We start from the raw sequence: 27,747 nt of genomic DNA, 5'->3' as shown, positions 1-27,747 counted from the left end.
TGGGGGGGGAGAGTCCGCTGGCTTCTCACCTGTGCCTGCAATCCAAGGGGCCCCTCCCCCCAGGCTCCCCTGCCCCTAGGACTAAGGGGTCTACAGCTGCCCTCAGCATCTTTTAGCAAAGGGGGACAGCCAGCCTGCCCCAGGGGTCTACTCTCCCAGCTCCAGCTCTAAGGCCTCCCTTCATCCCTGCCCCAGTGGCTGGAGGGCTCAGGTTTGCTATGCCAGGGTGCGGCTGCTCCCAGCCAAGGGCATGCGTTGGTGCCCCTGGGCACAGCTGTCTTGCTGGGCCCCTCGCCACGTGGCGGCAGCTCTCCCTCGCCCCTGCCCGGCGAAGTTTTGCCCCGCAGCGGGGGAGTAGGCTCCCTGCAGGCCGGGTGGTGCCTGGGGGGCAGGGAGCATGGGCATGGCACTTGTCGCCCCAGCAAGCGGCTGACCTGGTGACACGGGGGTTGGGGGGGCGCAGTGACGGGGGCTGTCTCCTGTGTGGGTGGGAGGGTGCTGTGGGAGTCGCAGGAGAATTGGGGCCGGGGGCAGCCACGAGGGGCCAGCATGTTTCTGCCTGGGCCCTGGCCCGTTGTCGGGCTGGCTCGGCTCCAGGCTCTGCCCCGTCCCTCCCCTGCTCTGACGCCGCCTGTCCCGCCCCTGCGGGAAGCGCTGACTCGGCAGCGAGGGCCAGGCTTGGCAGGGGTGCAGCTGCTGGTGCCCGTCACAGCCATGGCCGTCGGGCACGGGCTGGGCAGGGCCTGGGCTGGCTGCAGCCGGCAGGGCCGGAGGCTGGCTCACGCCGGGCCCAGGGGCCAGCTGCAGCGGGAGTACGACGCCGTGGTGATAGGGGGAGGTAATGCCGGGGCTGGGGGCTGCTGCTGTTGAGGGGCACCTTTAGGGTGGCACTCCCCGCTCCCCCGCCAGGCTCCAGCTCCCCCCGGGGGCAAGCCTGGCTGTGCAGGAGCACTGGCCCTTTAAGAGAGGGGTGGAGAGCTCTGTGTGTGTCTGTGTGTGTGTGTGTGACACACAACTCCACCCCCACTCAGCCTGCCGCTGCTGTGCTGTGCTGTGAGGCAAAGAATATTTAAAAAAAGATAATTCTGCTAGAGATGTAGGAAAAGCAAAGAAATCTTCCGCTAACAAAATAGTGTTTCGGTAACTAGCCAGTACCTTTAGGAGACTTAGCCTGCAGGCTGTGGTGGTGGTTGGTTATTTTTGAAATCGACTTGTGTCTGAAGTGTAGCCCCTGGAGTCACCAGTAAAGTGGCTCCCCCCGGCCCCCCCAGTCTGAAATGGTGCTGCGGCTTGGGGCTGGCACCCTACGCCCGCCAGGGTGCAGGGGAGCTCTCTGTGCCCAGGGTGATGGGCAGGGGCTGGTGCAGCCTCTTGCCACAGCTCTGCTCCCCTGCCATTGGGTGAGATGAGCTAACAGGCCTCAGCCATGCCAGACAAGCAGGTGAACAGCAAAACCGCCGGTATGTTGCCATGGAAATGACACAGGGGGCTGCAAGGGGGTCCTACCTGTTGGGGAGAGGAAGGACGGGGGGCTGGAGTGGGGGCCCACTCTCTCCTTGGGGTCAGTGCTGCCGCCATGTCTCAGTGGGGTGCATTTCATGCTGTGTTGCAGAGAATGGGGTAGGGGCCGCAGTGCTGCTGGGGGGAGGCTTTCAGTGTGGGGGGGTGCTGTGCTCTGGGGAACGAGGCTCGGGGGGAGCCAGTGCTGCTGGGCAAAGGGAGCGGGCTGGGGGGTCTTGGTGTGGGGAGCATCGTAACTCCCAGCCCCTAACCCCCATATTCATTAAGGTCCCCAAGGGTGGTTCCAATGCTTAGGGCAGTTGCCAGCGCTGTCCCCGCCCCTCGCCCCCTGCGCCCACGTGGGCGCCGTTGCCTTGCGGCCACGGGGCATTGTGGTGAAAGCAGCATAGACGGCACCGTCCAGCCCTGGCTGCCAGGGAGGTGGTGAGTAGCAGCAGGACCCATTGGTGCCACGGGCCCTGGCCCCTCTCACCCCCTGCCCATCTCTCGTTGCAGGGCACAACGGGCTGGTGGCAGTGAGTATTGAATGCCAAGGCATCTGCCTCTGTGCCCTAGCTTGGGGGGGTGGGGAAATCCTGTGGGGTGACAGGGGAGTTCCCATGTGCATGGGGGGAATCCTATGGGGTGAGGAGGAAGCTCCAAAGAGCACTCTGGAGTGCAAACATCCTGGATGGGTTTGTTGGGGAGAGGGGGTGTCCTCAGTGGGGGATCCCCCCCGGAGCATCCTGGGTGGGTTTGTCGGGGGAGCGTGTCCCGAGTGGGGGCATGTCCTGGGTGGGTTTGTCGGGGGAGCGTGTCCCGAGTGGGGCTTTGGGGGTGTCCTGGGTGGGTTTGTTGGGAAAGCGTGTCCCAGGTGGGGGATTGGGGGTGTCCTGGGTGGGCTTGTTGGGGGGCTCGTGGGGGCGGGTGACTCTTGTGCTCTCGGCAGGCTGCCTACCTGCAGAAGTCGGGCGTGCGGACAGCCGTGCTGGAGAGGCGTCACCTTCTGGGAGGCGCTGCGGTCACAGAGGAGATTGTCCCAGGTAACCACAGCCCTGCCCAGCGAGATGCCCCGGGTGCCTGGGGCAGGCTGGTAGCTGACGCTCCCCTTCTCTTTCAGGCTTTAAGTTCTCCAGAGCATCCTACCTGCTCAGCCTCCTGCGGCCGCAGATCTTCACGGAGCTGGAGCTGCAGGTAGCGAGGCCAGTCCAGGGGGGGCTCAGCCAGCCCCCCGTGCTGCCTCCCTCCCACTGCTGGGAGCATTGGTGGGTGTGAGGCCCTAGCACCACTGCGGGGCCAGGATGCCCTGGCCAGGCCCAACTCGCTCCTGCCTCTCCCCCACCTCCCTGAACCTCAGGGCCCAGTCCCGGAGCCTGACAGCCCCCAGCTCAGAACAGCTCCCCTGGCCTCTCCCCTCTGGGCTGGTGAGGGGGGTCGGAGGGGCCGTGACGATTGGCCACGCTGCCTGGCACTGGCCATGCTCTGTATCTTGCAGCGGCATGGTCTGAGGGTCTATGCCCGTGACCCCTACTCCTTCACCCCCATGCTGGAGGATGGGCAAGCCCGGCGCTCGCTCCTGCTGGGCCACAACATGGCGGACACCCAGCGGCAGATCGCTCAGTTCTCCTCCAAGGATGCACAGGTACTGAGGGCAGCAGGAGGGGCTTGGGGCTGGGCTCCCAGTCCTGCCAACCCCAGTGTGACTGGCCCAAAAGGGCCCAAATCCCAGGCGTGCAGCCATGATAGGCTGGACTCACCAGCGGGGCTGGCCTGGGAGCGTTCCCTGCAGCCTCCTGGCCGCTCACCGAGTCAGAGACAAAACAAGGATTTGGATCCTTTCCCTCCCCAGCCTGCCAACTCATGGGCACGTCCCAGCTCGAACGCTCAGGGGCAGGGGGCGGAGGGTGGTCAGTATCTGCACAACGCATAGCTGCAGCCTGAGACCAGGTCCGCCCTAGGACCCCTGGTCTGGCACACGTCCTAGCAAAGCTCCTTCTGTGGACACAGTATGTACCAGCCCCTCCAAGTGACACAAGCTGTGCCAGGGAAAGCGCGATTTTCCCAGGCTAGCCGGGTCTATGCTGGGGGCATTTGTCAGCACAGCGTGTGGTGCCATCATCCCCCCAGCTGACCTGGCTGTGCCAGCGTGAGTGTGTCACTATTTCGGGGTTACCCAGGTGTCCAGGGGAATTGCTGCCACCTCCCCCCAGCATGAGGGGGGAGCCCCGGCTCTGCCCAGCCAGGGGCGATCTCCCGAAGCTGCAGGCAAAACACACACTCCACTCCCAGCCGCCATGAGTCCCGCTCGCTCCCTCTGTGGGCTAATAATTTACTGTCACGGGGTCCCCGGGCGATGATCTGGAAGGGCTCCCTACGAAGCCAGGCAGGACTCTGGGGAAGTCTCCTCTCTGGGAGCAGCCTGTCTGCAGGACACACAGCTCACACAGCTTCCACCTTCCTAGGTCTGACCTCGGAGCACTCAGCATCCTCTGCCCCTCCGTGCGCTTCCCACAGCGAGTCCGCCCAGGCAGGGTCCTGGGGGGGCCAGAGGGTCCTGCCCCCCAACTCCACAGTCAGATGTGACTCTCAGCCAGCCAGTAAAACAGAGGTTTATTAGATGACAAGAATATGGTCTAACACAGAGCTTGTAGGTGCAGAGAACAGGACCCCTCAGCTGGGTCCATTTTGGGGGGCAGTGAGCCAGACAACCACGTCTGCCCTTCACTCCATGTCCCAGCCAGCCCCAAACTGAAACTCCCTCCAGCCCCTCCTCCTCTGGGCTTTGTCCCTTTCCCGGGCCCGGAGGTCACCTGATTCCTTTGTTCTCCAACCCTTTAGCTCTCACCTTGCAGGGGGGAAGGGCCCAGGCCATCAGTGGCCAGGAAACAGGTGTCGGCCATTCTCTGTGTCCAGACCCCTGCAACACCTGCCCTCTAGGGCTCTGCAGTGATCATACACCCTTACCCCACCCCCTAGATACTTAAGAACTGTCTAGGGGAAACTGAGGCACCCCCACACTATTCAGAGGAAACATTAAGAACAGTCCCGCTTCATCACATCTACACCCCCACCTTGTCACACTTTCTTTTTCCAAAACCTGGGCGGTTCGTTAGCTTCAGCTGAGCCCTGAACCTTTCTCAGAGGCTTTTCTTTGCTTTGACCACGCTCAGGCCTGTAGCTGGAAGCACAGGGCAGGGCTGGGTCAAAGGATGCTGCTGGTTCTCACTATCGGCTGAGTAGCTGAGACCCACCTGGGCTCGGGGATGGGCTTTTCCTCCAGCAGCCTCCACGTTTCCCACAGCTTTGGGCAGGTCTCATCCGAGCCCCCCTTCAGTGGGTCAGACCCAGGTGTAATGTACCTGCCTGGGCCTGTCTGTGTTACCGAGGACCTGGCCTGAGTTTGCAGGGAGCCTGAGCCGATTGCTGTTTATAGGGCAGGCTGAAGCCAAGGCTCCATTAACATCAGATTGTGAAATGTCCCTGCTGCTCAAAGCGCAGACGGGAGAGATGCAGCCCTACGGCGTGATTGAGAGTGGTGTCTCCTTCGGCCGGCTTGCTGGGGCTTTGGAGCAGGCTGTCCCCTGCCACCCCTCTGCCAAGGGCTGGGTGGCTGAGCCTGCCTCTGACCATGGGTGTGCTAGCCAGAGACCAGGGGAGGAGCCGGGGCGCGTGTCCAGGAGCCCAGAGCTGGCCTGGGGCCAGAGGCACTGTGGTGCTGAGCAGAGTGCAGGGAGCCAGGAGGGGCACGGCCGGGGATCAGGGCTGGCGTCTGCTGGCTCCTGCCTCTGTCTCCGCTTCAGGCCTATCCAAAGTACGAGGCGTTCCTGAGCCGCTTGGTGTCGGCCCTTGACCCGCTGCTGGACGCCGCGCCGGTGGACCCCTCTGCCTGGAGCCAGGGCCCCCTGCTGCAGCGGCTCCGCGCCCTGCGAGGCCTGCAGCCCCTGATGCGGGCGGGTACGTCTGGCGCCGGAGGCTAGGGCCACGGGTCCATGCCCATCCAGTGGGGCACGGTGCTGGCGTTAGAGGGCGCCGGCAGAGCAGAGGGGGAGCAGCGCTTCCTGTACCAGGTGTCATGGAGTCCCTGGGCGATGCTCTGGAACTGCTCCCCATGAAGCCAGTCAGGACTCTGGGGCAGTCGCCTTTCTGTGAGCAGCCTGTCTTCAGGACACACAGCTCACACAGCTTCCACCTTCCTGGGTCTGACCTCCGAGCATTCAGCATCCTCTGCCCCTCCATGTGCTTCCCCCCAGCGAGTCCGCTCAGGCGGGGCTACTGGGGAAGCCAGAGGGTCCTGCACCCCAACTTCGCAGTCAGACGGAACTCTCAGCCAGCCAGTAAAACAGAAGGTTTATTAGACGACAGGAACATGGTCTAAAACAGAGTTTGCAGGTGCAGAGAACGGGACCCCTCAGCTGGGTCCATTTTGGGGGGCAGTGAGCCCGACAACCACGTCTGCCCTTCACTCCATGTCCCAGCCAGCCCCAAACTGAAACTCCCTCCAGCCCCTCCTCCTCTGGGCTTTGTCCCTTTCCCGGGCCAGGTGGTCACCTGATTCCTTTGTTCTCCAACCATTTAGCTCTCACCTCGCAGGGGGAGAAGGGCCCAGGCCATCAGTTGCCAGGAAACAGGGTGTCGGCCATTCTCTGTGTCCAGACTCCTGCACACACCGGCCCTCTAGGGCTCTGCAATGATCATACACCCTTACTCCACCCCCTAGATACTTAAGAACTGCCTAGGGGAAACTGAGGCACCCCCACACTATTCAGAGGAAACATTAAGAACAGTCCCACTTCGTCACACCAGGTGCCCCGGACACTGCCCTGGGGCTGGCAGAGGCCTGAGACCTTCCTCTGGGCAGCTAAGCCCCTGGCTCCAGTGTGAGTCAAGTACCCATCATCCCCGGGCAGAGACGGGCCCAGGGCTCACGCATGCACAGCCCACGCTGGGCCCCGGCTGCCCTCGCCGCCTGCCAAAGCGGGAAGGTGTCACAGAGTGTGGGGGAGTCAGCCAGCCAGTAAAACAGAAGGTTTATTGGACAACAGAAACACAGTCCAAAACAGAGCTTGTGGGTACACCCAGGACCCCTCAGTCAAGTCCTTCTGGGGGACCCTGGGGTTCCCTGTGTCCCTCCACCCAGCCCCAAACTGAAACTAAACCCACCCAGCAGGTTCCCTGCTGCAGTCTCCGTCCACATTCCTGGGCAGAGGTGTTACCTCCCCCTCCCCCTCCTGGCTCAGGTGACAGGCTCTCAGGTCTCCCATCCCCAGGGCACATTCCCAGGTCAACACTCCCCCCTCCCTGCTGTGTCACATCATCACATCTCTCCCCCCTTCGAGACTGAACTGAGCGGGGTCACGCTGACCAGTGACCTGGGGAAGTTCAGGGCCCCCTCTCCGGGACAGCGCATCCGCTATCAGGTTGGCACTTCCCTTCACGTGGACCACGTCCATGTCGTAATCCTGCAGGAGCAGGCTCCACCTCAGGAGTATGGCGTTGGCTCCTTTCATCGGGTGCAGCCAGGTCAGGGGAGAGTGGTCGGTGTAGACGGTGAAGTGTCGCCCGAAGAGATAGGGCTCTAGTTTCTTGAGGGCCCACACCATGGCCAGGCACTCCTTCTCGATGGCCGCGTAGTGTTGCTCCCGGGGTAGCAACTTCTTGCTCAGGTACACGATGGGGTGTCTCTCCCCCTTTTCATCCTCCTGCATTAACACCACCCCCAGTCTCGTGTCGGAGGCGTCGGTGAACACCACAAAGGGCTTGTCAAAGTCTGGGTTTGCCAGAACTGGGCCACTGACCAGAGCCTCCTTCAGCGCCTGGAAAGCCTCCTGGCACTGCTCAGTCCAGACCACCTTGTCTGGCTTCCCCTTCTTGCATAGCTCAGTGATGGGGGTGGCTATGGCGCTAAAGTGGGGCACAAATCTTCGGTAGTGTCCTGCCATCCCAATAAAGGCTTGGACCTGGTTTTTGGTGTGGGGAGCGGGCCAGTCTCTGATCACCTCCACCTTGGCTGGTTCCGGCTTTAGGAGGCCGCTCCCCACCCGATGGCCCAGGTAAGATACTTCAGCCATCCCCACCTTGCACTTCTCCGCTTCTACAGTCAGCCCAGCCCCCTGGAGTCGGTCCAGCACTTGTCTAACCTGGGACACGTGGTCCTCCCAGGTCTGGCTAAAGACACAGATGTCATCAATATACGCCACGGCAAAACTCTCCATCCCCCTCAGTAGCTGGTCCACCAGGCGCTGGAAGGTGGCCGGCGCTCCCTTGAGGCCGAAAGGCAGGGTCAGGAACTCATAGAGCCCCAGAGGGGTGATAAAGGCCGATTTCAGCCGGGCATCTGCATCCAGCGACACTTGCCAGTAGCCCTTTGTAAGGTCCATGGTGGTAAGGTACCGAGCTCCTCCCAGCTTGTCTAGGAGCTCATCCGGCCTGGGCATGGGGTAGGCATCAGGTACAGTGATGGCATTGAGCTTCCGATAGTCCACACAGAACCGGACCGACCCATCCTTCTTGGGGACCAGCACCACCAGCGAGGCCCAAGGGCTGGCCGATGGCTGGATCACCCCCAAAGCCAGCATGTCCCGGACCTCTCTTTCCAGGTCCTGAGCAGTTTTCCCTGTGACTCGGAAGGGGGAGCATCTTATCGGCGGGTGCGACCCCGTCTGCACCCGGTGGACAGTCAGATTAGTTTCAGAGGAACAGCCGTGTTAGTCTGTATTCGCAAAAAGAAAAGGAGTACTTGTGGCACCTTAGAGACTAACCAATTTATTTGAGCATGAGCTTTCGTGAGCTACAGCTCACTTCATCAGATGTTTACCGTGGAAACAGTCTGCTGCAGTTTCCACGGTAAACATCTGATGAAGTGAGCTGTAGCTCACGAAAGCTCATGCTCAAATAAATTGGTTAGTCAGATTAGTGCGTCCAGGCTGGTTGGAAAACAGCTGTCGGTACGGATGCAGCACCCCCTTGATCTCAGCTTGCTGGGCAGCGGTTAGCTGATCCGAGAGGGGAATTGTTTCCAGGGGGGAACCAGCTCTGGTCCCAGGGAATAGATCTACTAAAGGGTCATCTCCCTGCTCCTCTCACTGTCCACAGACGGCCAACACCACATTCCCCCTGGCATAATATGGCTTCATCATATTCACATGGTACACCCGGCGGTGGTGCGCCCGGTTCGACAGCTCCACCACGTAGTTTACCTCATTTTGCTGCTTGACAACCTTGAAAGGGCCCTCCCAGGCGGCCTGTAGTTTGTTCTTTCTCACAGGGATGAGAACCATCACCTGATCCCCGGTGGCGTAGGCACGGGCCCGCGCCGTGCGGTCATACCAGACCTTCTGCTTCTTCTGGGCTCTGGCCAGATTCTCCCTGGCCAGACCCATGAGTTCAGCCCGTCTCTCTCGGAAGATCAGGACATTCTCCACCACTGACTCTCCATCGGGAGTGGCCTTCCCCTCCCACTCGTCTCTCATCAGGTCCAGGGGGCCCCTCACCCTCCTGCCATATAACAGTTCGAAAGGCGAAAATCCAGTCGACTCCTGGGGCACCTCCCTGTACACGAACAGCAGGTGAGGTAAGTACTTGTCCCAATCCTGCGGGTGCTGGTTCATAAAGGTTTTCAGCATCATCTTTAGCGTCCCGTTAAACCTCTCCACCAGCCCGTTGGACTGGGGGTGATAAGCTGAGGCCCAGTCGTGCCGGACCCCACATTTCTCCCACAAGCACCGGAGCAGGGCCGACATGAAGTTGGAGCCTTGGTCTGTCAAGACTTCCTTGGGGAACCCCACTCGGCTCAAAATGGTCAGGAGCGCATCGGCCACGGTGTCGGCTTCAATGGAAGCTAAGGGCACTGCCTCGGGGTAGCGGGTGGCAAAATCTACCACCACCAGAATGTATTTCTTCCCCGACCGGGTCGTCCTGCTGAGAGGCCCCACGATGTCTATGGCCACCTTCTGGAAAGGCTCCTCTATGATGGGCAAAGGTTTCAAAGCCCATCATAGAGGAGCCTTTCCCCTTGTCCCGGGCCTTCCCCACCCTCCGACAGGGGTCACAGGATCGGCAATACTGCCGGACCGTGGTAAAGACTCCGGGCCAGTAAAAGTTCTGTAGCAACCTCTGCCGGGTGCGCCGGATTCCCTGGTGCCCTGCGAGGGGGATGTCATGGGCCAGGTACAGGAGCTTGCAGAGATACTTCTGGGGGACCACCAGCTGCCTCCTGATCCCACAGGACTCTACTTCCCTTGTGGGAGCCCATTCTCGGTACAGGAACCCCTTCTCCCACAGGAACCTCTCCTGGCAGCCTCTCCTCATGGTCCGTCCCACACTGAGGTCGGCCAGGTCCCTGAGCTTCCGCAAGGAGGGATCTTTCCTCAACTCAGCCTGGAACCCAGCGGCTGGGGAAGGGATGGGGCCCGGTTCCCTCTCGCTGGCCAGGTCTGGGGCCTCCGCCTCTCTGAGCCGTGCCCCTCGGCCCTCCCTCCCCACCAGGGTAGGGTCCTGCGCCTCCGGTGTGGTACCCTCCCCAAGGTCAGGGCGCAGTGCCCCTCGCCGGCTCTGGCTACAGGTCACAACCAGGGCGGTCTGGGGCTTGCTTGGCCAGTCCTCTAGGTCTCCCCCCATCAAAACCTCAGTGGGCAAATGGTGGTGTACCCCCAAATCCTTGGGGCCCTCCTTGGCCCCCCATTTCAGGTGTACCCTTGCCACGGGCACCTTAAATGGGGTCCCGCCCGCCCCTGTCAGGGTCAGGTAGGTGTTGGGCACCACCCGATCTGGGGCCACCACCTCAGGCCAGGCCAGCGTCACCTCCGCGCCCGTATCCCAGTATCCATTGACCTTCCTCCCATCCACCTCCAGGGGAACAAGGCACTCTCTCCGGAGGGACAGCCCCGCGCCCACCCTGTAAACCGAGCACCCTGAGTCCAGAGCCTCCAGCCCTCTGGCGGAGCTGGCCTGGGGTACTCTTCCCTCCTGAGCAGGTGGTAAACTGGTAGGCTCCCTTTCCTGGGTCGTCTGCCCCTCATCCAGCTGGGTCCCTACCCAGTTAACCCTGGGTAGGTTGGGTCTGCTCAGTCTGTCCCTGAGCCCGGGGCACTGGGACTGTACGTGGCCTCTCTGGCCACAGTGATAGCAGCTCAGGTCACGTTGGTCCCCTCGAGCGGGTCGGAGGGGCCCGACGCCAGGCGTTCCCCTTGGGAGGGGGTTCTCCCTATTTCCCCGCTGGGAGACCCCCTGGTGACTCTCTCTCTGCATCGGGGGGGGCCTGTTCTTTTGGGACTCCTCCCGGCTACCCCCTGACCGACTGTTCACAAACTCGTCGGCCAGCTGCCCTGCGTGCTGGGGGTTCTCGAGCTTTTTGTCCACCAGCCACAGCCTCAGGTCGGACGGGCACTGTTCATACAGTTGCTCCAGTACGATTAGGTCAAGCAGGTCCTCTAGCTTGGGCCCCAGCTGTCCACTTGCGGGCATACCCCTGCATCCGGTTGACCAGTTGTAGGTAGGTGACCTCCGGCGTTTTACGCTGACTCCGGAACCTTCTCCGGTACATCTCGGGGGTCAGCCCAAACTCACGGAGCAGGGCCTGCTTGAACAGTTCATAGTCCCCTGCCTCCGCCCCTGTCATCCGGCTGTACACCTCCACGGCTTTGGGGTCTAGTAAGGGGGTGAGAAACTGGAGCCTGTCTGCAGGGTCAACCCTGTGCAGCTCACAGGCATTCTCAAAGGCCGTCAGGAAGCTATCTATGTCCTCCCCCTCCTTCCGCTGGGCCAGGAAGCACTTATCAAAGTTCCTTGCAGTCTTGGGTCCCCCCGCACTCACCGCAGCCGGGGCCCCACTGCTCCTCAGCCTGGCCAGCTCCAGTTCATGCTGCCTTTGTTTCTCCTTCACCTGACGCTCCCTCTCCTTCTCCTGACGCTCATGTTGACGTTGTTTCTCCTTCTCCTCCTGCTCATGTTGACGTTGTTTTTCATGATCCTCCAGCTCCCTCATTTCATCTCCCTCTCCCATTCCAGCCGCCTCCGCTCCAGGGATGGGGAGCTCCGCCGGGAGGATCCCCTGCTGGCTGCTGGGGTCAGGGTGCCCTCAGTATTCGCCAGGCTTCCCCCAACCCCTCCCCCAGCATAGGTAGGAAGGGTCTCGGGATGTCCTTGGCAGCAGTCTGACCCCTCCCAGCCCGGTCAGGCCCCAGGGCCCACGCTGTGTCTGCTGGGCGGCTTCCCTCAGGGACAGGGATCGGATCATCCAAGCGATCCCTCTCCTCCAACTGGGCAATCAGCTGTTCCTTGATGGACCTCCCGATGCGCAGCCCCCTCTGCCTGCACAGCTCCACCAGGTCGCTCTTCAGGCGTTTAGCGTACATCTCCCTGCTGGCCACTCGCAGGCCGGGCAGCTTCCCACGGTTTCCAGGAAAAGCCCCTCGTGTGCCAGTCCTTCTTGAGGTCACCACCTCTTTGCCAAGGTCGAGCTGCAGACTCCTCCGCCCCTGGGACCACTCGCTGCAATCCCCCGGGGGACCCTGTTACTGCAAAAGTCCTTCTCTCTGGTCACACATTCCCAGGGGTTAACCGCCCCCCGAAACCGTCTCTCTCTGACTCTTCAGCACGCCTGGTCCCCGTCAATTCCCCTTCGTTTGACTGTTCCCCAGTCACTTACTGCAGGAAGCACCGTTCACGGGGTGCAGTACATCCCACCTCTGCCACCAGTTGTCACGGAGTGTGGGGGAGTCCAGGCCCTGCCCCCCTCTTCCTGGGATCCACTGAGACTCTCAGCCAGCCAGTAAAACAGAAGGTTTATTGGACAACAGGAACACAGTCCAAAACAGAGCTTGTGGGTACACCCAGGACCCCTCAGTCAAGTCCTTCTGGGGGAGCAGGGAGCTTAGACCCCAGCCCTGGGGTTGCCTGCATTCCTCCACCCAGCACGAAACTGAAACTAAACCCCCCCAGCAGGCTCCCTTCTTAGCCTGTCTTCACATTCCTGGGCAGAGGTGTTACCTCCCCGTCCCCCTCCTGGCTCAGGTGACAGGCTCTCAGGTCTCCCCTCCCCAGGGCACATTCCCAGGTCAACACCCCCCTCTCCCTGCTGCGTCACAGCCGGGCACCGGGAGGGTGTGGTGGGGCCCGGGGAGCCGTCCCCTCCCAGGCTGGGTGACACCGCCACTGACGCCCATTTCTTTCCCTCAGGCCTGGCGCTGGGGAAGCAGCTGCCCCAGTGTTACCAAGTGCTCACGGCCCCAGTCACCAGGGTGAGTAACAGCTCCGTACAAGGGGACACGCCCAAGGGATGGGAGACGCCCTCCCTGGGGGCAGGGGCCGACCAAACCAGGCCTGGGGCTGGGCCTCGGAGGGGGTTACGGGCTGAGTGGTGGCCCCCCCATGGGATCCAGCCCCCTGTGCCAGGCCTGGGGGGACCCGCCTCCTCCTCCCCCTCCCCCCCCCGCCATGGGATCCAGGCCCCCTGTGCTGGGCTCTCTTCGTTAAACACCATTTTCATTTTTCTCTCTCTCCAGATCTTGGATCTCTGGTTCGAGTCGGAGCCCCTGAAAGCGACCCTGGCTACGGATGCAGTGATCGGCGCCATGGCCAGTCCCCACACGCCTGGCAGCGGGTAAGGTGGCGGCTGAAGACTTCACAGCTCCCCAGGGCCCTCCTGTTCCCGTCCCCAACAGCTGGTGCTGGGGTGTCGCACCCCAGCACTCGCTTCCTCCCACTCCTGCCCCGCGCTGGCTACCATGTTCCCCCTCATGCCTGGAGAGCATCTGTGACGAAGTGGGACTGTTCTTAATGTTTCCTCTGAATAGTGTGGGGGTGCCTCAGTTTCCCCTAGGCAGTTCTTAAGTATCTAGGGGGTGGGGTAAGGGTGTATGATCCTTGCAGAGCCCTAGAGGGCAGGTGTGTGCAGGGGTCTGGACACAGAGAATGGCCGACACCCTGTTTCCTGGCCACTGATGGCCTGGGCCCTTCGCCCCTGCAAGGTGAGAGCGAAAGTGTTGGAGAACAAAGGAATCAGGTGACCTCCTGGCCCGGGAAAGGGACAAAGCCCAGGGGAGGAGGGGCTGGAGGGAGTTTCAGTTTGGGGCTGGCTGGGACATGGAGTGAAGGGCAGACATGGTTGTCTGGCTCACTGCTCCCCAAAATGGACCCAGCTGAGGGGTCCTGTTCTCTGCACCTACAAGCTCTGTTTTAGACCATGTTCCTGTCGTTTAATAAACCTCTGTTTTACTGGCTGGCTGAGAGTCCCGTCTGACTGCGGAGTTGGGGGACAGGACTCTCTGGCTTCCCCAGGAGTCCCGCCTGGGCGGACTCGCTGTGGGAAGCGCACGGAGGGGCAGAGGATGCTGAATGCTCCAAGGTCAGACCCAGGAAGGGGGAAGCCGGGTGAGCTGTGTGTCCTGCAGACAGGCTGCTCCCAGAGAGGAGACTTCCCCAGAGTCCTGCCTGGCTTCACGGGGAGCAGTTCCAGAGCATCGCCCAGGGACTCCATGACAGCATCCCCCAGGCACACACCAGGCTCAGGGGCCCCCTGCTCGAGCAGGTCCATGGGGTTTGCCTGGGCTGGCACTGTTGGGCCTGAATCCCTCTGCAGCCTGGCAGCTGTCTGTGCCCAGCCCTGCAGCCTGGTGGGACCGGAGCTGGGCTCAGTGTCCCCCGCTGGGGGGGGTTGGCAGCACGCGGGCATGGGAGGGGGATGGGTGTTCGGCTGTGCCTGTGGGGTCAGGGGGAGCGTGGGACCCTCTGCATGTACTCACCCTGCTGGGAGGCCGAGCCTGAGCCCCCTGGCTCGCAGGGCTGGATCAGAGTTAGTCCCAGGGCTGTGCCCCACGACCATGCACAGTGGGAATGCTGCCCGCCCCTGGCCGGTATCTCTGCCCTGCCCATACCCCGGCACCGCTTGCTGGGCGCTACCCTGACCCAGCTGTTAACCTTTGACCTCTCTCCTAGGTACGTGTTGCTGCACCACGTGATGGGCGAGCTGGAGGGGCAGAAGGGGGCCTGGGGCTACGTGGCAGGCGGCATGGGAGGGGTGTCCCAGGCCATCGCCAGCGCAGCTGCTGCCCACGGGACAGACATCTTCACCGAGAAGGTGCCCGGCTTCCCGGGGAGGGGGCAGAGAACACAGCTCCCCAGCACTGAGGTGCTCCCCAGCCCAAAGAGACCACAGGGCCCCAAATTCTTCCCTTCCCTCCTGCCCATTAGCCGCCATGGAACAGCGATCAGAGACTGTGGTGAGGGGCGTAAACCCCACGGGGTAAGAGTGGGGGGAGGAGGCTGGGCCAGCCCCACAGCATCCACACGGGAAAGGGTCACTCAGCCCCTCGGCAGCCGTACCTCAGGCTCCGCTCAGCACCTGCTTCCCCCACCCCGTGCATGGCTGGGCGCCCCAGCGTGCTCCAGGCTGATCTCCTGTCTCTCCCTTCGCTAGCCGGTCGCCCGCGTGCTGCTGGGCCCCCGTGGGGAGGCGCAGGGTGTCGTCCTGCAGGACGGGACCGAGGTGAAGAGCAAACTGGTTCTGTCCAACGCGTCCGCTCAGCTCACGTTCCTGCAGCTCGTTCCCCAGGTGAGACGTGCCGGGGGGGTGCCCTGGGGGAGACGAGCCTGGGTGGGACGCGCTGGGGGAGATGGGCTGGAGGGGAGGAGGGTGCCCTGGGGGAGATGTGTGCAGACCGGCAGGTACAGTCAGGGGGAGGGGTCGCGTTCCTCATGGTATGAGCCCCTCCCCCCACAATGAGTGTGACACACCCCAGCCCCTGTGGGGCAGCCGGAGGAGGCCACTTCCCCCTCCCCCCTCAGTGACTAAGGGGCCTCCCCGGTGCTGGCCTGGGAGCCCCCAGGCTTACAGCAAACACGGTGTGGTGGGTGGAGGCCGAGGCTGGAGCAACGCAGGGGAGCAGAGGGGGAGCTCGGCAGAGAGGAAGGTGTCTGGGGGCACGAGTTTGCTCCCCCTCCCCCATCAGTGGGGCCCGTCACTGTTGGGGGCCAGCCCCATGTGGCTGGGCTGCACCCCAAAGCATGGCGCTGGCTGTGGCCCCCAGGGGTCCTGGGCAGCTCCAGCCGTGCCCAGATGCAGCCCAGTGCTGGCTGCGCCTCCAGCCAGTTCCCAGGCTCGTTTCCAGCCCCTGGTGTCTGAGCCGGGCTCTCCCCGCTCCAGGGGCAGCTGCCGGAGGAGTTCCTCCAGCGAGTGGCACAGTTCGACACACGCTCCCCTGTCACCAAGATCAACGGTAAGTGTCAGTGCGGGACGTCCCACTCCCTGCCCCACTGGGGTCCCCTGGGGCTTGGCTGCAGCCTGGCGCTGGCTCCCTGGGGGAGCAGGGCCCCGTGAGATGCTGCTCCTGTGATCTGCGCTTCCCTGGGAGGAAGGAGCTGTCGCGGGCCTCCGTGAGGCTCCCTACTGCAGCCTGAGTCCAGAGGGGAAACTGGCCTTTCACGGCACCATCCCTCCGTGTCTGCCGTGCTCTCCTGGGGTTCAGCCATCTGCCCTGGCCCCTCAGGATGTCAGGACCATGGGAGGCTCCATGTCCCCTCTGCCCCTCGGAGTCACCCCGTCTCCAACATCCCCAGTGGCTGTGGATCGGCTGCCCAGCTTCGTGGCTGCGCCCAACGCCAGTGATGGCCGCCCGCTGCCCCATCACCAATGCTCCATCCACCTGAACTGCGAGGACACGCACCTCCTCCACCGTGCCTTCCAGGAGGCCAGCAGTGGGGAGCCGTCCACCAGGTAGGGCTGGAGCTGGCTGGTCGTTGGCAGAGCTGGGCCCTGCTGGGCCCTGCCATGGGGGATGGCAGCGGGGAGATAGCCCAGACTTCTCGGTGCAGCCCGGTCTGGTGCCCCTCGTAGAGCTCTTCTCAGGGCGACACTACCGGGGCTCTGGGGCAGCTGCCCACGCTCATCAGGGCAACAGGGCCTCTTGGGAAGGGAAGGACACAGGGGAGACACCAGGATTTCTGGAAGGAACGTAGGGGAGGTGCCCAGAGGAGAGCCTGAGGCTGGGTGACGTGGGGCTAATCCCTGCTGGAGGAGCCAGTGGGCAGGGGGTGAGGCGGTGAGGCGTTTGCATTGGCAGCATGCCAGGGTGCTGGGCAGGGCTCGGACTGGATTCCTTCCCGGGCTGCCCAGTCCGAGGGCTTTGACTCTCTCTTGCTCTCCCCAGGCCCATGATCGAGCTGTGCATCCCCTCTGCTCTGGACCCTACGCTGGCTCCCCCGGGCTGCCATGTGGTCTCTCTCTTCACGCAGTACACCCCATACGCGCTGGCAGGCGGGCGGCCATGGGACGAGCAGGAGCATAACGCGTACGCTGACAGGGGTAAAGCCAGCAGCTCTCGGCGCTCTTTAGCTTCCCATCCACGGCCCCTTGCCCACTGCCGCTCCCTGTGCGCCTGATCCCCGGGAGGCGTCCAGTGCCCGGCACCCTCAGTCCTGCCTTCCGAGCAGGGCAGAGAATTCCCCCCGTGTAGGGTTCCCAGGTGTCTGGTTTTCGACCAGAACGCCTGGTCAAAAAGGGGCCCTGTTGTCTCTGGTCGGCACCGCTGACCAGGCTGTTAAAAGTCCAGTCCACAGCACAGCAGGGCTAAGGCAGCTCCCTGCCCAGCTCCACATGGCTCCCGGAAGCAGCAACATGTCCCTAGGCAGAAGCGTGACCGTGGAGGCTCCACGCGCTGCCCTGCCCCAAGTGCCGGCTCCGTAGCTCCCATTGGCTGGGAACCATGGCCAATGGGAGCTGCGGGGGCGTGGCGCCTGCCGGCATGGGCAGCACACACTGTACAGAGCCGCCTGACTAGTCTTGCGCCTAGGGGCCCCAGGGACATGCCGGCCGCTTCTGGGAGCCACACGGAGCCAACACAGGCAGGGAGCCGCCTGAGGTAAGCGCCGCCTGGCTGGAGCCCGTACCCCAGCCCCCTGCCCCAGCCTGAGCTCCTCCTGCACCCAAAACTCCCTCCCAGAGCCTGCACCGCCTCCTCCCACACCCTGAACCCCTCACTTCTGGCCCCACCCAAGAGCCTGCACCCCCTGTCCCAGCCCTCACCCACTCCCACACCCCTTCCCCAGCCCAGTGAAAGTGAGTGAGGGTAGGGGAGATCAAGTGACAGGGATGGAGTGAGCAGGGGATGAGGCTGCAGGGCAGGGGTGTTCGGTTTTGTGCGATTCATAGAATATCAGGGTTGGAAGGGACCTCAGGAGGTCATCTAGTCCAACCCCCTGCTCAAAGCAGGACCAATCCCCAAGTAAATCATCCCAGCCAGGGCTTTGTCAAGTCTGTCCTTGAAAAAATCTAAGGAAGGAGATTCCACCACCTCCCTAGGTAACGCATTCCAGTGTTTCACCACCCTCCTAGTAAAAAAGTTTTTCCTAATATGCAACCTAAACCTCCCCCACTGCAACTTGAGACCATTACTCCTTGTCCTGTCATCTTGTACCACTGAGAACAGTCTAGAACCATCCTCTTTGGAACCCCCTTTCAGGTAGTTGAAAGCAGCTATCAAATCCCCCCTCACTCTTCTCTTCCGCAGACTAAACAAACCCAGTTCCCTCAGCCTCTCCTCATAACTCATGTGTTCCAGACCCCTCATCATTTTTGTTGCCCTTCGCTGGACTCTCTCCAATTTATCCACATCCTTCTTGTAGTGTGGGGCCCAAAACTGCACACAGTACTCCAGATGAGGCCTCACCAATGTCGAATAGAGGGGATTTGAAAGTTGGTAACCCTACCCCCGGGGGCCATCCAGCCCTGCTCCCCAATGCCCTGCAGGGAGCTGCAGGCCTGGGGCTAGGCCCCTGAGACACGCAGGCTGAGACACGCAGACACGTGAGACACGCAGGCTGAGCCACATCTCTCGCTCGCTCTCTAGTGTTTGACTGGGTCGAGGCCTACGCGCCAGGCTTCAAGGCGTCCGTCATCGGCAGAGACATCCTAACACCGCCGGCTTTGGAGAAGATCTTTGGGCTGCCCGGAGGGGTGGGTATATCATGAGATTCACAGAGCCCTCCCAGCCCAGCCTGCCTGGCATCTGCCCACCTGGTGCCTGCCCCCAGCCTGCCAGGCTTCTGCCCAGCCTGCCTGGCGTCTGCCCACCCAGTGCCTGCCCCCAGCCCAGCCTGCCTGGCGTCTGCCCACCCGGTGCCCGCCCCAGCCTGCCAGGCGTCTGCCCAGCCTGCCTGGCATCTGCCGACCCAGTGCCCACCTAGCCTGCCTGCCCCCTGCCCAGCCTGCCTGGCATCTGCCCACCCAGTGCCTGCCCCCAGCCCAGCCTGCCTGGCATCTGCCCACCTGGTGCCCGCCTAGCCTGCCTGCTCCCAGCCCAGCCTGCCTGGCATCTGCCTACCCGGTGCCCGGCCAATCTGGCACCTGCCTAGCCTGCCAGCCAGCCTGGCCCAAAGCCTAGTGAGGGAAGCTGGAGCCATGCAGCCCAGTTGTCTGGCTCGGAGCGCGGGAAGAGGAGGAGACAATTCCAGGACCTAACTCAGCCTGTTTGCAGAATATATTCCACGGTGCGATGTCTCTGGACCAGCTGTATTTTGCCCGACCTGTGCCCTCGTACTCTGGCTACAGGTCCCCGATCCCAGGCCTGTACCTCTGTGGCAGCGGTGCCCACCCCGGTATGTGAGCTGGGATCCCTCCCTTCGTGGCTACAGTGGGGAGAGCGCCAGGCGGAGGCTCACGCTGGGTCCAGCCCTCCCCGGGCCCTGCTGCTGCGAGCGCTGCCCTGGGGGCTGCACAGGCCCTTCTGGGTACAGGCGCGATTGCAGGGCGCCGTGCTGACCTTGCCAGCTCTGCCCAGGGTCTGAGCAGGAGAAGCCGAGGCCACGGACACCCCGTGGGTCACAGGCTGATGCCACGGGACACCACGTGCCTTGTGCCCTGTGGGGCGCCTGTGATGAGCAGCTGCCCCCGTGCTGGGATCCAGCAGATGGCTCTGCCCAGGGCTGGCACAAGTCCCACCGGGCGCTGTGCTCCTTCCGCCCAAGGGGTGGGCCCGGCACAGCAGGAGGGAGAAGTCGGTACGCAGGCCAGAGAGAGGCTGCACCCTCGAGCTGGGGCAGGGTGGGGGCCGCCCGGGTTCTGTGCTCCAGCCCCAGGTTTTTCCCAGCTGCCATGAAGCTGCCGTGGGTGGCGGGGAGTCTTCTCCAGCTGGAAACGTAGCCATTGCTGCCCTCTTGTGCATCTGGGCTCCTGCCCCTGCTCCCCATGGCAGCTCAGCCCTGCTACGCCCAGAGCTCCTGGGCCCCACATGCATCTGTTTCCTTGCAGGTGGGGGAGTGATGGGCGCTCCAGGCCGCAACGCAGCCAGCGTGGCCCTCAAGGACTTCAAGCACGTATGATGGCAGAGGTGACGCACCAGCCTAGCCCAGGGAAACGGATGGTGGCTGTCGTGACCTGGCCACGCGGGTGCCTCTCACCACCCCCCACACACCCCACAGCATGGTGCTGTTAGAGCGAGCCCTGCCCTGGGGCTGCTGCCTCCCCCCCGCCCCCGTGCTCTGAGTGTTTGCACCGTTGCTCTTACCTGTCTCTGGCATGGTAACCGGGGCGTGTGGGGCTGGCAGAGCCCTGTCTGCTCCTAGCCCATCCTGCCCTGGCAGTGCTGGTCCCAGCGCACACGCCGCAGAGCCCAGGGGATCAAGCCCCGTCCCAGAGCTGCCCACAGAGGGCTGTTGGCAGGGGCAGGTCTAGCTCTGCCTGGAGAGGGACACTGGCCAACCCTTTCTAGTGTAGACAAGGCCCAGGGCAGACTGAGCCCTTGCCTGCTCTCTTAGAACCGCCAGGCACAGCACTGGCCAGGGTCACTCATCCTTGCCCCTGAGCTAAGCTGAAGTCTGGACCATGTTACACATGTTCTCAGTCAGCAGCAGAATAAAAATCCCAACAGCTGCCACGCTTGTCGTGTCATGTCATGCCATGCCATAGAATCATGGAAGATTAGGGTTGGAAGGGACCTCAGGAGGTCATCGAGCCCAACCCCCTGCTCAAAGCAGGACCAATCCCCAACTAAATCAGCCCAACCAGGGCTTTGTCAAGCTGGGCCTTAAAAACCTCTAAGGAAGAAGATTCCACCCCCTCTCTAGGGAACCCATTCCAGCACTTCACCACCCTCCTAGTGAAAGAGTTTTTCCTAATATCCAAGTTAGACCTCCCCCACTGCAGCTTGAGACCATTGCTCCTTGGTCTGTCATCTGCTACCACTGAGAACAGCCGAGCTCTACGCACTCCCTATCCGTGGCCCCACAAAGTCACGGGACCTCCTGGTCAACCTCCTCCTGGCCCTGGCTAAAACGGCCATCTATAAAACCAGAGTGAGGAGGTTGGCCAATGGAGACTCCTGTGACTGTGGGGCCTGTTTCCAATCCTCGGTCCGTTCACGTATCCCTTGACGCCTTTGAGGAGCAGTGGGCGCTGTCCGGGGTTCTCTGCTCAGTGTCCCCGTCAGGCTCCCTTCTTTTGACCCTTTGACCGCACTCCTGTCCCTGTTATTTCATTAGTTGTCCCCCGGAATCATTTGGTTTCCAGGTCCTGTAGATCTTCCCCTTAGGCTGGGGCGGGGGGGGGGCGGTCCTTAAGCAGTGGGCTCCCACCTGCTCACTTCCCGGAACCCAATAGGTCCATCCTCTTCGGAACCCCCCTTCAGGTAGTTGAAAGCAGCTATCAAATCCCACCTCACTCTTCTCTTCCGCAGACTAAACATCCCCAGTTCCCTCAGCCTCTCCTCATAAATCATGTGTTCCAGTCCCCTAATCATTTTCGTTGCCCTCCGCTGGACTCTCTCCAGTTTGTCCACATCCTGTCTGTAGTGGGGGGCCCAAAACTGGACACAGTACTCCAGATGTGGCCTCACCAGTGCCGAATAGAGGGGAACGATCACATCCCTCGATCTGCTGGCAATGCTCCTACTAATGCAGCCCAATATGCTGTTAGCCTTCTTGGCAACAAGGGCACACTGCTGACTCATATCCAGCTTCTCGTCCACTGTAACCCCCAGGTCCTTTTCTGCAGAGCTGCTGCCGAGCCATTCGGTCCCTAGTCTGTAGCGGTGCATGGGATTCTTCCGTCCTAAGTGCAGGACTCTGCACTTGTCCTTGTTGAACCTCTTTTGGCCCAATCCTCCAATTTGATTTCTTTTGGCCCAAGATTTCTTTTGGCCCAATCCTCCAATTTGTCTAGGTATCCTATCCCTACCCTCCAGCGTATCTACCTCTCCCTGCAGCTTAGTGTCATCTGTGAACTTGCTGAGGGTGCTATCCATCCTGTCATCCAGATCATTAATGAAGATGTTGAACAAAACCGGCCCCAGGACCAACCCCTGGGGCACTCCGCTTGATACCGACTGCCAACTAGACATTGAGCCATTGATCACTACCCGTTGAGCCCGACAATCTAGCCAGCTTTCTATCCACCTTATAGTCTATTCATCCAGCCCATACTTCTTTAACTTGCTGGCAAGAATACTGTGGGAGACAGCGTCAAAAGCTTTGCTAAAGTCAAGATATATCACATCCACCGCTTTCCCCATATCCACAGAGCCAGTTATCTCATCATAGAAGGCAATCAGGTTGGTCAGGCATGACTTGCCCTTGGTGAATCCATGTTGACTGTTCCTGATCACCTTCTGTGACATTGAGTGTAATATAATATCTCATTGAAAGGTGACGGGGCCAGAAAGAGTTAATTAACTCCCAGACTGACCTGACCCCAGGCCGAACTTTAGAGGCTGGTTAGGAAGAGATGGAAACAAATAGAGCTTTGAAATGCAGCCTGCATTGTTAGAGATAGAAGGGGAGATGTTTGTTCAGGTCTTGTGATGTCAGCAAAGAAGTCTTGTCTATGGCTGTAGCTTTGATTCAAAGAACAAGAGAGGAATATTAACATTTAGGAAGACACTTGAGTGAAATCGTATTATTGTCTATATGTCTCTTTGAAGGTTGTGATAGCCTGTATCTGAACGGTTTAATGGATAAATTATCCTGTGCTAATTGCCATGGTGTTTGGGAGAAGGAAAGTTAAGCCTATTGTCTTCTCAGGCCAAAAGGCTGCAGGAAATGTATAAAAACCCTGGGACACGATCCTTCCTCATCTCAGATCTGCTTTGGGTTTCAAGAGGGGGAAACCTTAAGCCACAAGGATTGAGATCCCCAGTTGCTGACTGGAGTCACCCTGAACATGGACTTTGGACTATAACCTCTGGACTATTTCTAAAAGGACTTTTGGCCACTACAAACTCATCTCTGCTGTGTATCTGGACCTCAACAATTGAACTCAAGTCTGTATGTATACTGATCTTTTAACCAACACTCTTTCTTTTCTTTTTTTAATAAATTTTAGTTTAGTTAATAAGAATTGACTGTAAGCGTGTATTTTGGGTAAGATCTGAGTTATCACTTGACCTGGTGTAACAAAGCTGGTTCTGGCAGGACCCAACTGAGAATGCCAATTCAGGACAAATTGCTTAAAGCAGAAAGAAAAGGAGGACTTGTGGCACCTTAGAGACTAACAAATTTATTTGAGCACAAGCTTTCGTGAGCTACAGCTCACTTCATCGGATGCTTGAAGCAGGGCAGTTATAGCCCAAGGCTGGGGTTTCTTTGCACACCAAGGAAAACCAAACCAGCCAAACAGAGAAGACTTCAGTTTTACCCCACTGGCTAACCACAAGTCACACAAGCAATTCCCTTAGAGTCCAGTATCCCCACAAGTGCCACTCATTATTTGGACAGATGGTTATGAAAACCAATACCCCAATAAAAGAAAAAAGGTTCTCTCGATCCCAAAGGACCAAGCCCCAGGCACAGGTCAATATACAAATCAGATCTTACCCACAAATCACGCTATTGCCAATCCTTTAGAATCTAAAATCTAAAGGTTTAGTCATAAAAGGAAAAAGCTATAGATGAGAGCTAGAAGTGGTGAAATGGAATTAATGACTGTCACGGAGTCCCTGGGCGATGCTCTGGAACTGCTCCCCATGAAGCCAGTCAGGACTCTGGGGTAGTCGCCTTTCTGTGAGCAGCCTGTCTTCAGGACACACAGCTCACACAGCTTCCACCTTCCTGGGTCTGACCTCGGAGCATTCAGCATCCTCTGCCCCTCCGTGTGCTTCCCCCCAGCGAGTCCGCTCAGGCGGGGCTCCTGGGGAAGCCAGAGGGTCCTGCACCCCAACTTCGCAGTCAGACGTGACTCTCAGCCAGCCAGTAAAACAGAAGGTTTATTAGACGACAGGAACATGGTCTAAAACAGAGCTTGCAGGTGCAGAGAACGGGACCCCTCAGCTGGGTCCATTTTGGGGGGCCGTGAGCCAGACAACCACGTCTGCACTTCACTCCATGTCCCAGCCAGCCCCAAACTGAAACTCCCTCCAGCCCCTCCTCCTCTGGGCTTTGTTCCTTTCCTGGGCCAGGAGGTCACCTGATTCCTTTGTTCTCCAACCCTTCAGCTCTCACCTTGCAGGGGGGGAAGGGCCCAGGCCATCAGTTGCCAGGAAACAGGGTGTCGGCCATTCTCTGTGTCCAGACTCCTGCACACACCGGCCCTCTAGGGCTCTGCAATGATCATACACCCTTACCCCACCCCCTAGATACTTAAGAACTGCATAGGGGAAACTGAGGCACCCCCACACTATTCGGAGGAAACATTAAGAACAGTCCCACTTCGTCACATCTCTCCCCCCTTCGAGATCGAACTGAGCGGGGTCACTTTACCCGGTGACCTGGGGAAGTTCGTAGCCACCAATGTTCCCATGGATGCCCCAGCATCTCTCCCATTCCTTGGTAGGAGTTACACCAGGCCCTTCCAGTTTCACGCCCTCCCTTAGGTCGGGGGTGGTCGATAGCACTAGCAGGCTGCATGTGGGAAGGTTTCTGCAGCCCATGCCCTTTGGCCACCCCAAAACCCCAGGGGGTCAAACTGGGATTGGGTTTTCTCCGAGTGCTCCAGTCTGGAGGGCTGCAATTCGGGCTCTCTTGGTTAAGGGCCCCCATCTTGACCTGGGCCACATACTGTTCACTTACAGAACTAGCATGGAGACATCCCTTTCTCCACAACCTTGTCTCCCAACAAGCTGGCCAAACACAGCCACTTGGTTATAGGACGGTATACCTTTCTTAACAGCTTTCACTGCATCTGAGACCTTCTCAAAGCTCTCCACACTGGATCTTTCAACAGGAAAGTCAGTGGATCCATTCACAACAGAACATTTCTGGCTGTTAGGAACTGAAACTTTCTTGATTAAATCCTTTTCACACCCTTCAGTTGCAGTAAACTGCTTGCAAAGACTCCATGAGGATTCCTTTCCCTAGGGCTTTTCTATGCAACAATTCACCCCTCCCAGAAATTCTGCTCTTACCCTCTTTACCTAGGGCTTGCTCTAGGGGAACACTTTCCTGAGCAACAACAGACTCTTTCTGGGTCTCCCTTACATCCAGAATCACCTCTGGCCCATCAGGCGGATTCCTACATAATCCCCTTTGAGGCAAACTTACAGACTTCCTAGATAAAAGGTTAGAAGCATTCTCCTTCCCTTTGCCACACACAAGTTCAGGAATCTTTTCCTTCTTGCTACAGGTTTCCACACCCTCAGTAGGTAACACAATCACACACCTTCATGCTCTCCTTGTGCCCTGGCTAGGATCTCACCCTGATTAGACAGAGTTGCTCCACCCTTTCCAACAACACACTAGCAACAGGCAAAATACAAGCACCAGAATTGTCTGGTCTCGGGGATTTTACATAGACCCTAACTGGATGCGACCTAGTTACAGGGCCATTCTCCCGAGCAGACAGAAACTTAGGACCCTTCCCTTCCTGGGCTTTAGCTGAGTCCAGAACCAGCTCTGAGACAACTGCACGACCCTCAACCATCATAGGCTGAAAGGTCCCTTCTGTCTGCTCCACAGACCAAGAAGAGCCGGACACACTTTCTCCTTTACCAGACACACAGGTTGGGATCTCTTTCCCTTTGTCCCAGCACACAAGGCTGGTCACAGACAACTGCTTGGAGATCAGGGTAGCTCCCTCCATAGGCAAGTCAATACCCCTGACAGACAGAGACCCATTTCCTTCACTGTCCCAATTCTCCACCCAGCTAACAGGTAAGGTCCAGGGACTCTCATCTTCCGCTCTCCTCGCCTTCCCACCCTGCTGACTGGACACAGCCATCAGATCGCAAGGCTGCCTAGGCTCATCCAAACTTTCCTAACCAAGCACCTTGCCACTCCCCACAGATCCCCTGCCCTGCCTGTGTCTCCCCCCACTCAGCTGGGGTCTCAGCTCCCACTGTGCTCAGCACTGCCCTTGCTGTCCCAGTGGGGGCAGGCCACTGCTTTCCTCAATGCATCAGAGCCAGGGAGAGTCCCCACTCTTGTGTGCAAGGGGGCAGGGAGCATCTCTCTGTCCCACCCAGCCCCAGGGGTCTGGTTACAGGCAGGCAGGTATCCTGAGCCTAGCGGCTCCTCCCTGCTGCCAGCCAGGTCATCTGCATTTTCACTGACCATTTCCCTCTCCGCTGATTGGTTCCCTGGATTCAAATTCAAACCCTTGGCAGTTACAGGAACAGGGCCTGGATCCTGTCCCAAAGAGACACAGTCACCCCACAACAGGGTCTCGCAGCTGGTGTCCTGGGGCACCCCAACGACCAGTCAGCCCCACTCCTCCTGGGTCTGCACAGGGATCTGGGCCATAGGCAGGGCGAGGGGCTTCGTCCCTGGGACCCTCACCCAGCTCACACAGACCCTCAGCATCTGAGGCTGCACCACCCAGGGCCTGACACCAGTTCTCTCTGTCCCAGGATCTCGCCACCCCAGGAATGTCTCCCCATTGACCATCACCTTCCGCTCCCACTGGGGGTCCGAGGGGCCTGGCCCCAGGAAACTCCACACAGACATATAGGTTGGGGTCAGGAGTGGGAGCGTGTCCACCTCCCCACCCATCTGGCTGACGGAGTCTGTGGCCTTGGGACCCAGCAAGGGAGCTAGACACCGGGGCTTTTCCGCAGGGTCCCCTTGGTTCAAATCGCCAGCCTGCTCAAAGGCAGTGAGGTGGGCATCCACACCCCCCCCCTCCTTAACTAGGGGCAGCAATTTAGTCTCGAGGTTCCCTGTGGAACTGGCCCCCCGGGGTCTATCCCCACTCACCCCGGGGAGGTCCCCTAGGCCTCTCCGCTCCCCCACCGCCAGTTTATGCTGCTGCTGCTTCTGCAGCTCTTTCTCGGGCTCTCGCTGTCTCCCACGATCCTCTTGCTCCCTCGGACTCAGCTCCAATCCCGTCCGTCTCCGATCCCCCGATGGGGAACCCGATCGTGAAGACCCCCATCTGGTCGGGGACAGGAGTCTTGGCGATGCCTGGCTCCCACTCCAGCTGCTCCCAGATCCTGCTATAGCCCCATTGGGGGTCAGGAATCTGTTCCTTACAGCGGTCATCCTCCTCCAGCTGCATGATTAACTCTGCTTTGGTGAACTTTCCAACGCTCAACCCTCTCTTTCTGCACAGGGTTACAATGTCCTTCTTAAGGAGACGGGGACAAACCATCACTCCGCTCCTCCCAAGGTGTTGTGGACTCACAGGCCCGTGTGTTCTCAGCTCCCCACGGTTTCCAGGGAGAACCCCTAGTGTGCCAGCCCTTCTCGAGGTCACCACCTCTTTGCCAGGGTCGAGCTGCAGACTCCTCCGCCCCTTGGACTGGTCGCTGCAATCCCCAGGGGAACCCTGTTACTGCAAAATTCCTTCTCGCTGGTCACACACTCCCAGGGGTTAACCGCCCCCCGAAACCGCTCCTCTCCGAGCCTTCAGCAGGCCTGGTCCTCGGCAATCCCCCTTCGTGTTACTGCTCCCCAGTCACTTGCTGCAGGAAGCGCCATCCACGGGGTGCAGTACATCCCACCGCTGCCACCAGTTGTCACGGAGTCCCTGGGCGATGCTCTGGAACTGCTCCCCATGAAGCCAGTCAGGACTCTGGGGTAGTCGCCTTTCTGTGAGCAGCCTGTCTTCAGGACACACAGCTCACACAGCTTCCACCTTCCTGGGTCTGACCTCGGAGCATTCAGCATCCTCTGCCCCTCCGTGTGCTTCCCCCCAGCGAGTCCGCTCAGGCGGGGCTCCTGGGGAAGCCAGAGGGTCCTGCACCCCAACTTCGCAGTCAGACGTGACTCTCAGCCAGCCAGTAAAACAGAAGGTTTATTAGACGACAGGAACATGGTCTAAAACAGAGCTTGCAGGTGCAGAGAACGGGACCCCTCAGCTGGGTCCATTTTGGGGGGCCGTGAGCCAGACAA

The 27,747-nt window shown here is 60.2% G+C and overlaps 1 protein-coding gene across 2 annotated transcripts; it reads left to right on the top strand.

Annotated features, from left to right (window-relative positions):
* Positions 1–521: 521 nt before the first annotated feature.
* On the top strand, positions 522–23,402 carry PYROXD2 (pyridine nucleotide-disulphide oxidoreductase domain 2). 2 transcript variants are annotated; one of them, XM_073354663.2, is made up of 16 exons: positions 522–838; positions 2,017–2,036; positions 2,450–2,543; positions 2,621–2,694; positions 2,996–3,142; positions 5,301–5,454; positions 12,676–12,737; positions 13,002–13,099; positions 14,434–14,575; positions 14,915–15,049; positions 15,641–15,713; positions 16,054–16,210; positions 16,644–16,798; positions 18,342–18,448; positions 18,969–19,089; positions 19,742–23,402. In XM_073354663.2, exons 1-16 carry the CDS (start codon positions 550–552, stop codon positions 19,810–19,812), a joined length of 1,899 nt encoding a protein of 632 aa, XP_073210764.1. In that variant the 5' UTR covers positions 522–549; the 3' UTR covers positions 19,813–23,402. The 2 variants fall into 2 exon arrangements, with proteins under 2 accessions (XP_073210764.1, XP_073210766.1); XM_073354665.2 differs by lacking the exon at positions 522–838 and adding an exon at positions 847–1,460 and having other exon boundaries at positions 14,434–14,626.
* The last annotated feature ends 4,345 nt before the right edge of the window (positions 23,403–27,747 follow it).

The sequence above is a fragment of the Lepidochelys kempii genome, chromosome 7 (assembly GCF_965140285.1).
Source record: "Lepidochelys kempii isolate rLepKem1 chromosome 7, rLepKem1.hap1, whole genome shotgun sequence".
Classification (NCBI taxonomy): Eukaryota; Metazoa; Chordata; order Testudines; family Cheloniidae; genus Lepidochelys; species Lepidochelys kempii.
This window is presented reverse-complemented; position numbering and strand designations above follow the sequence as displayed.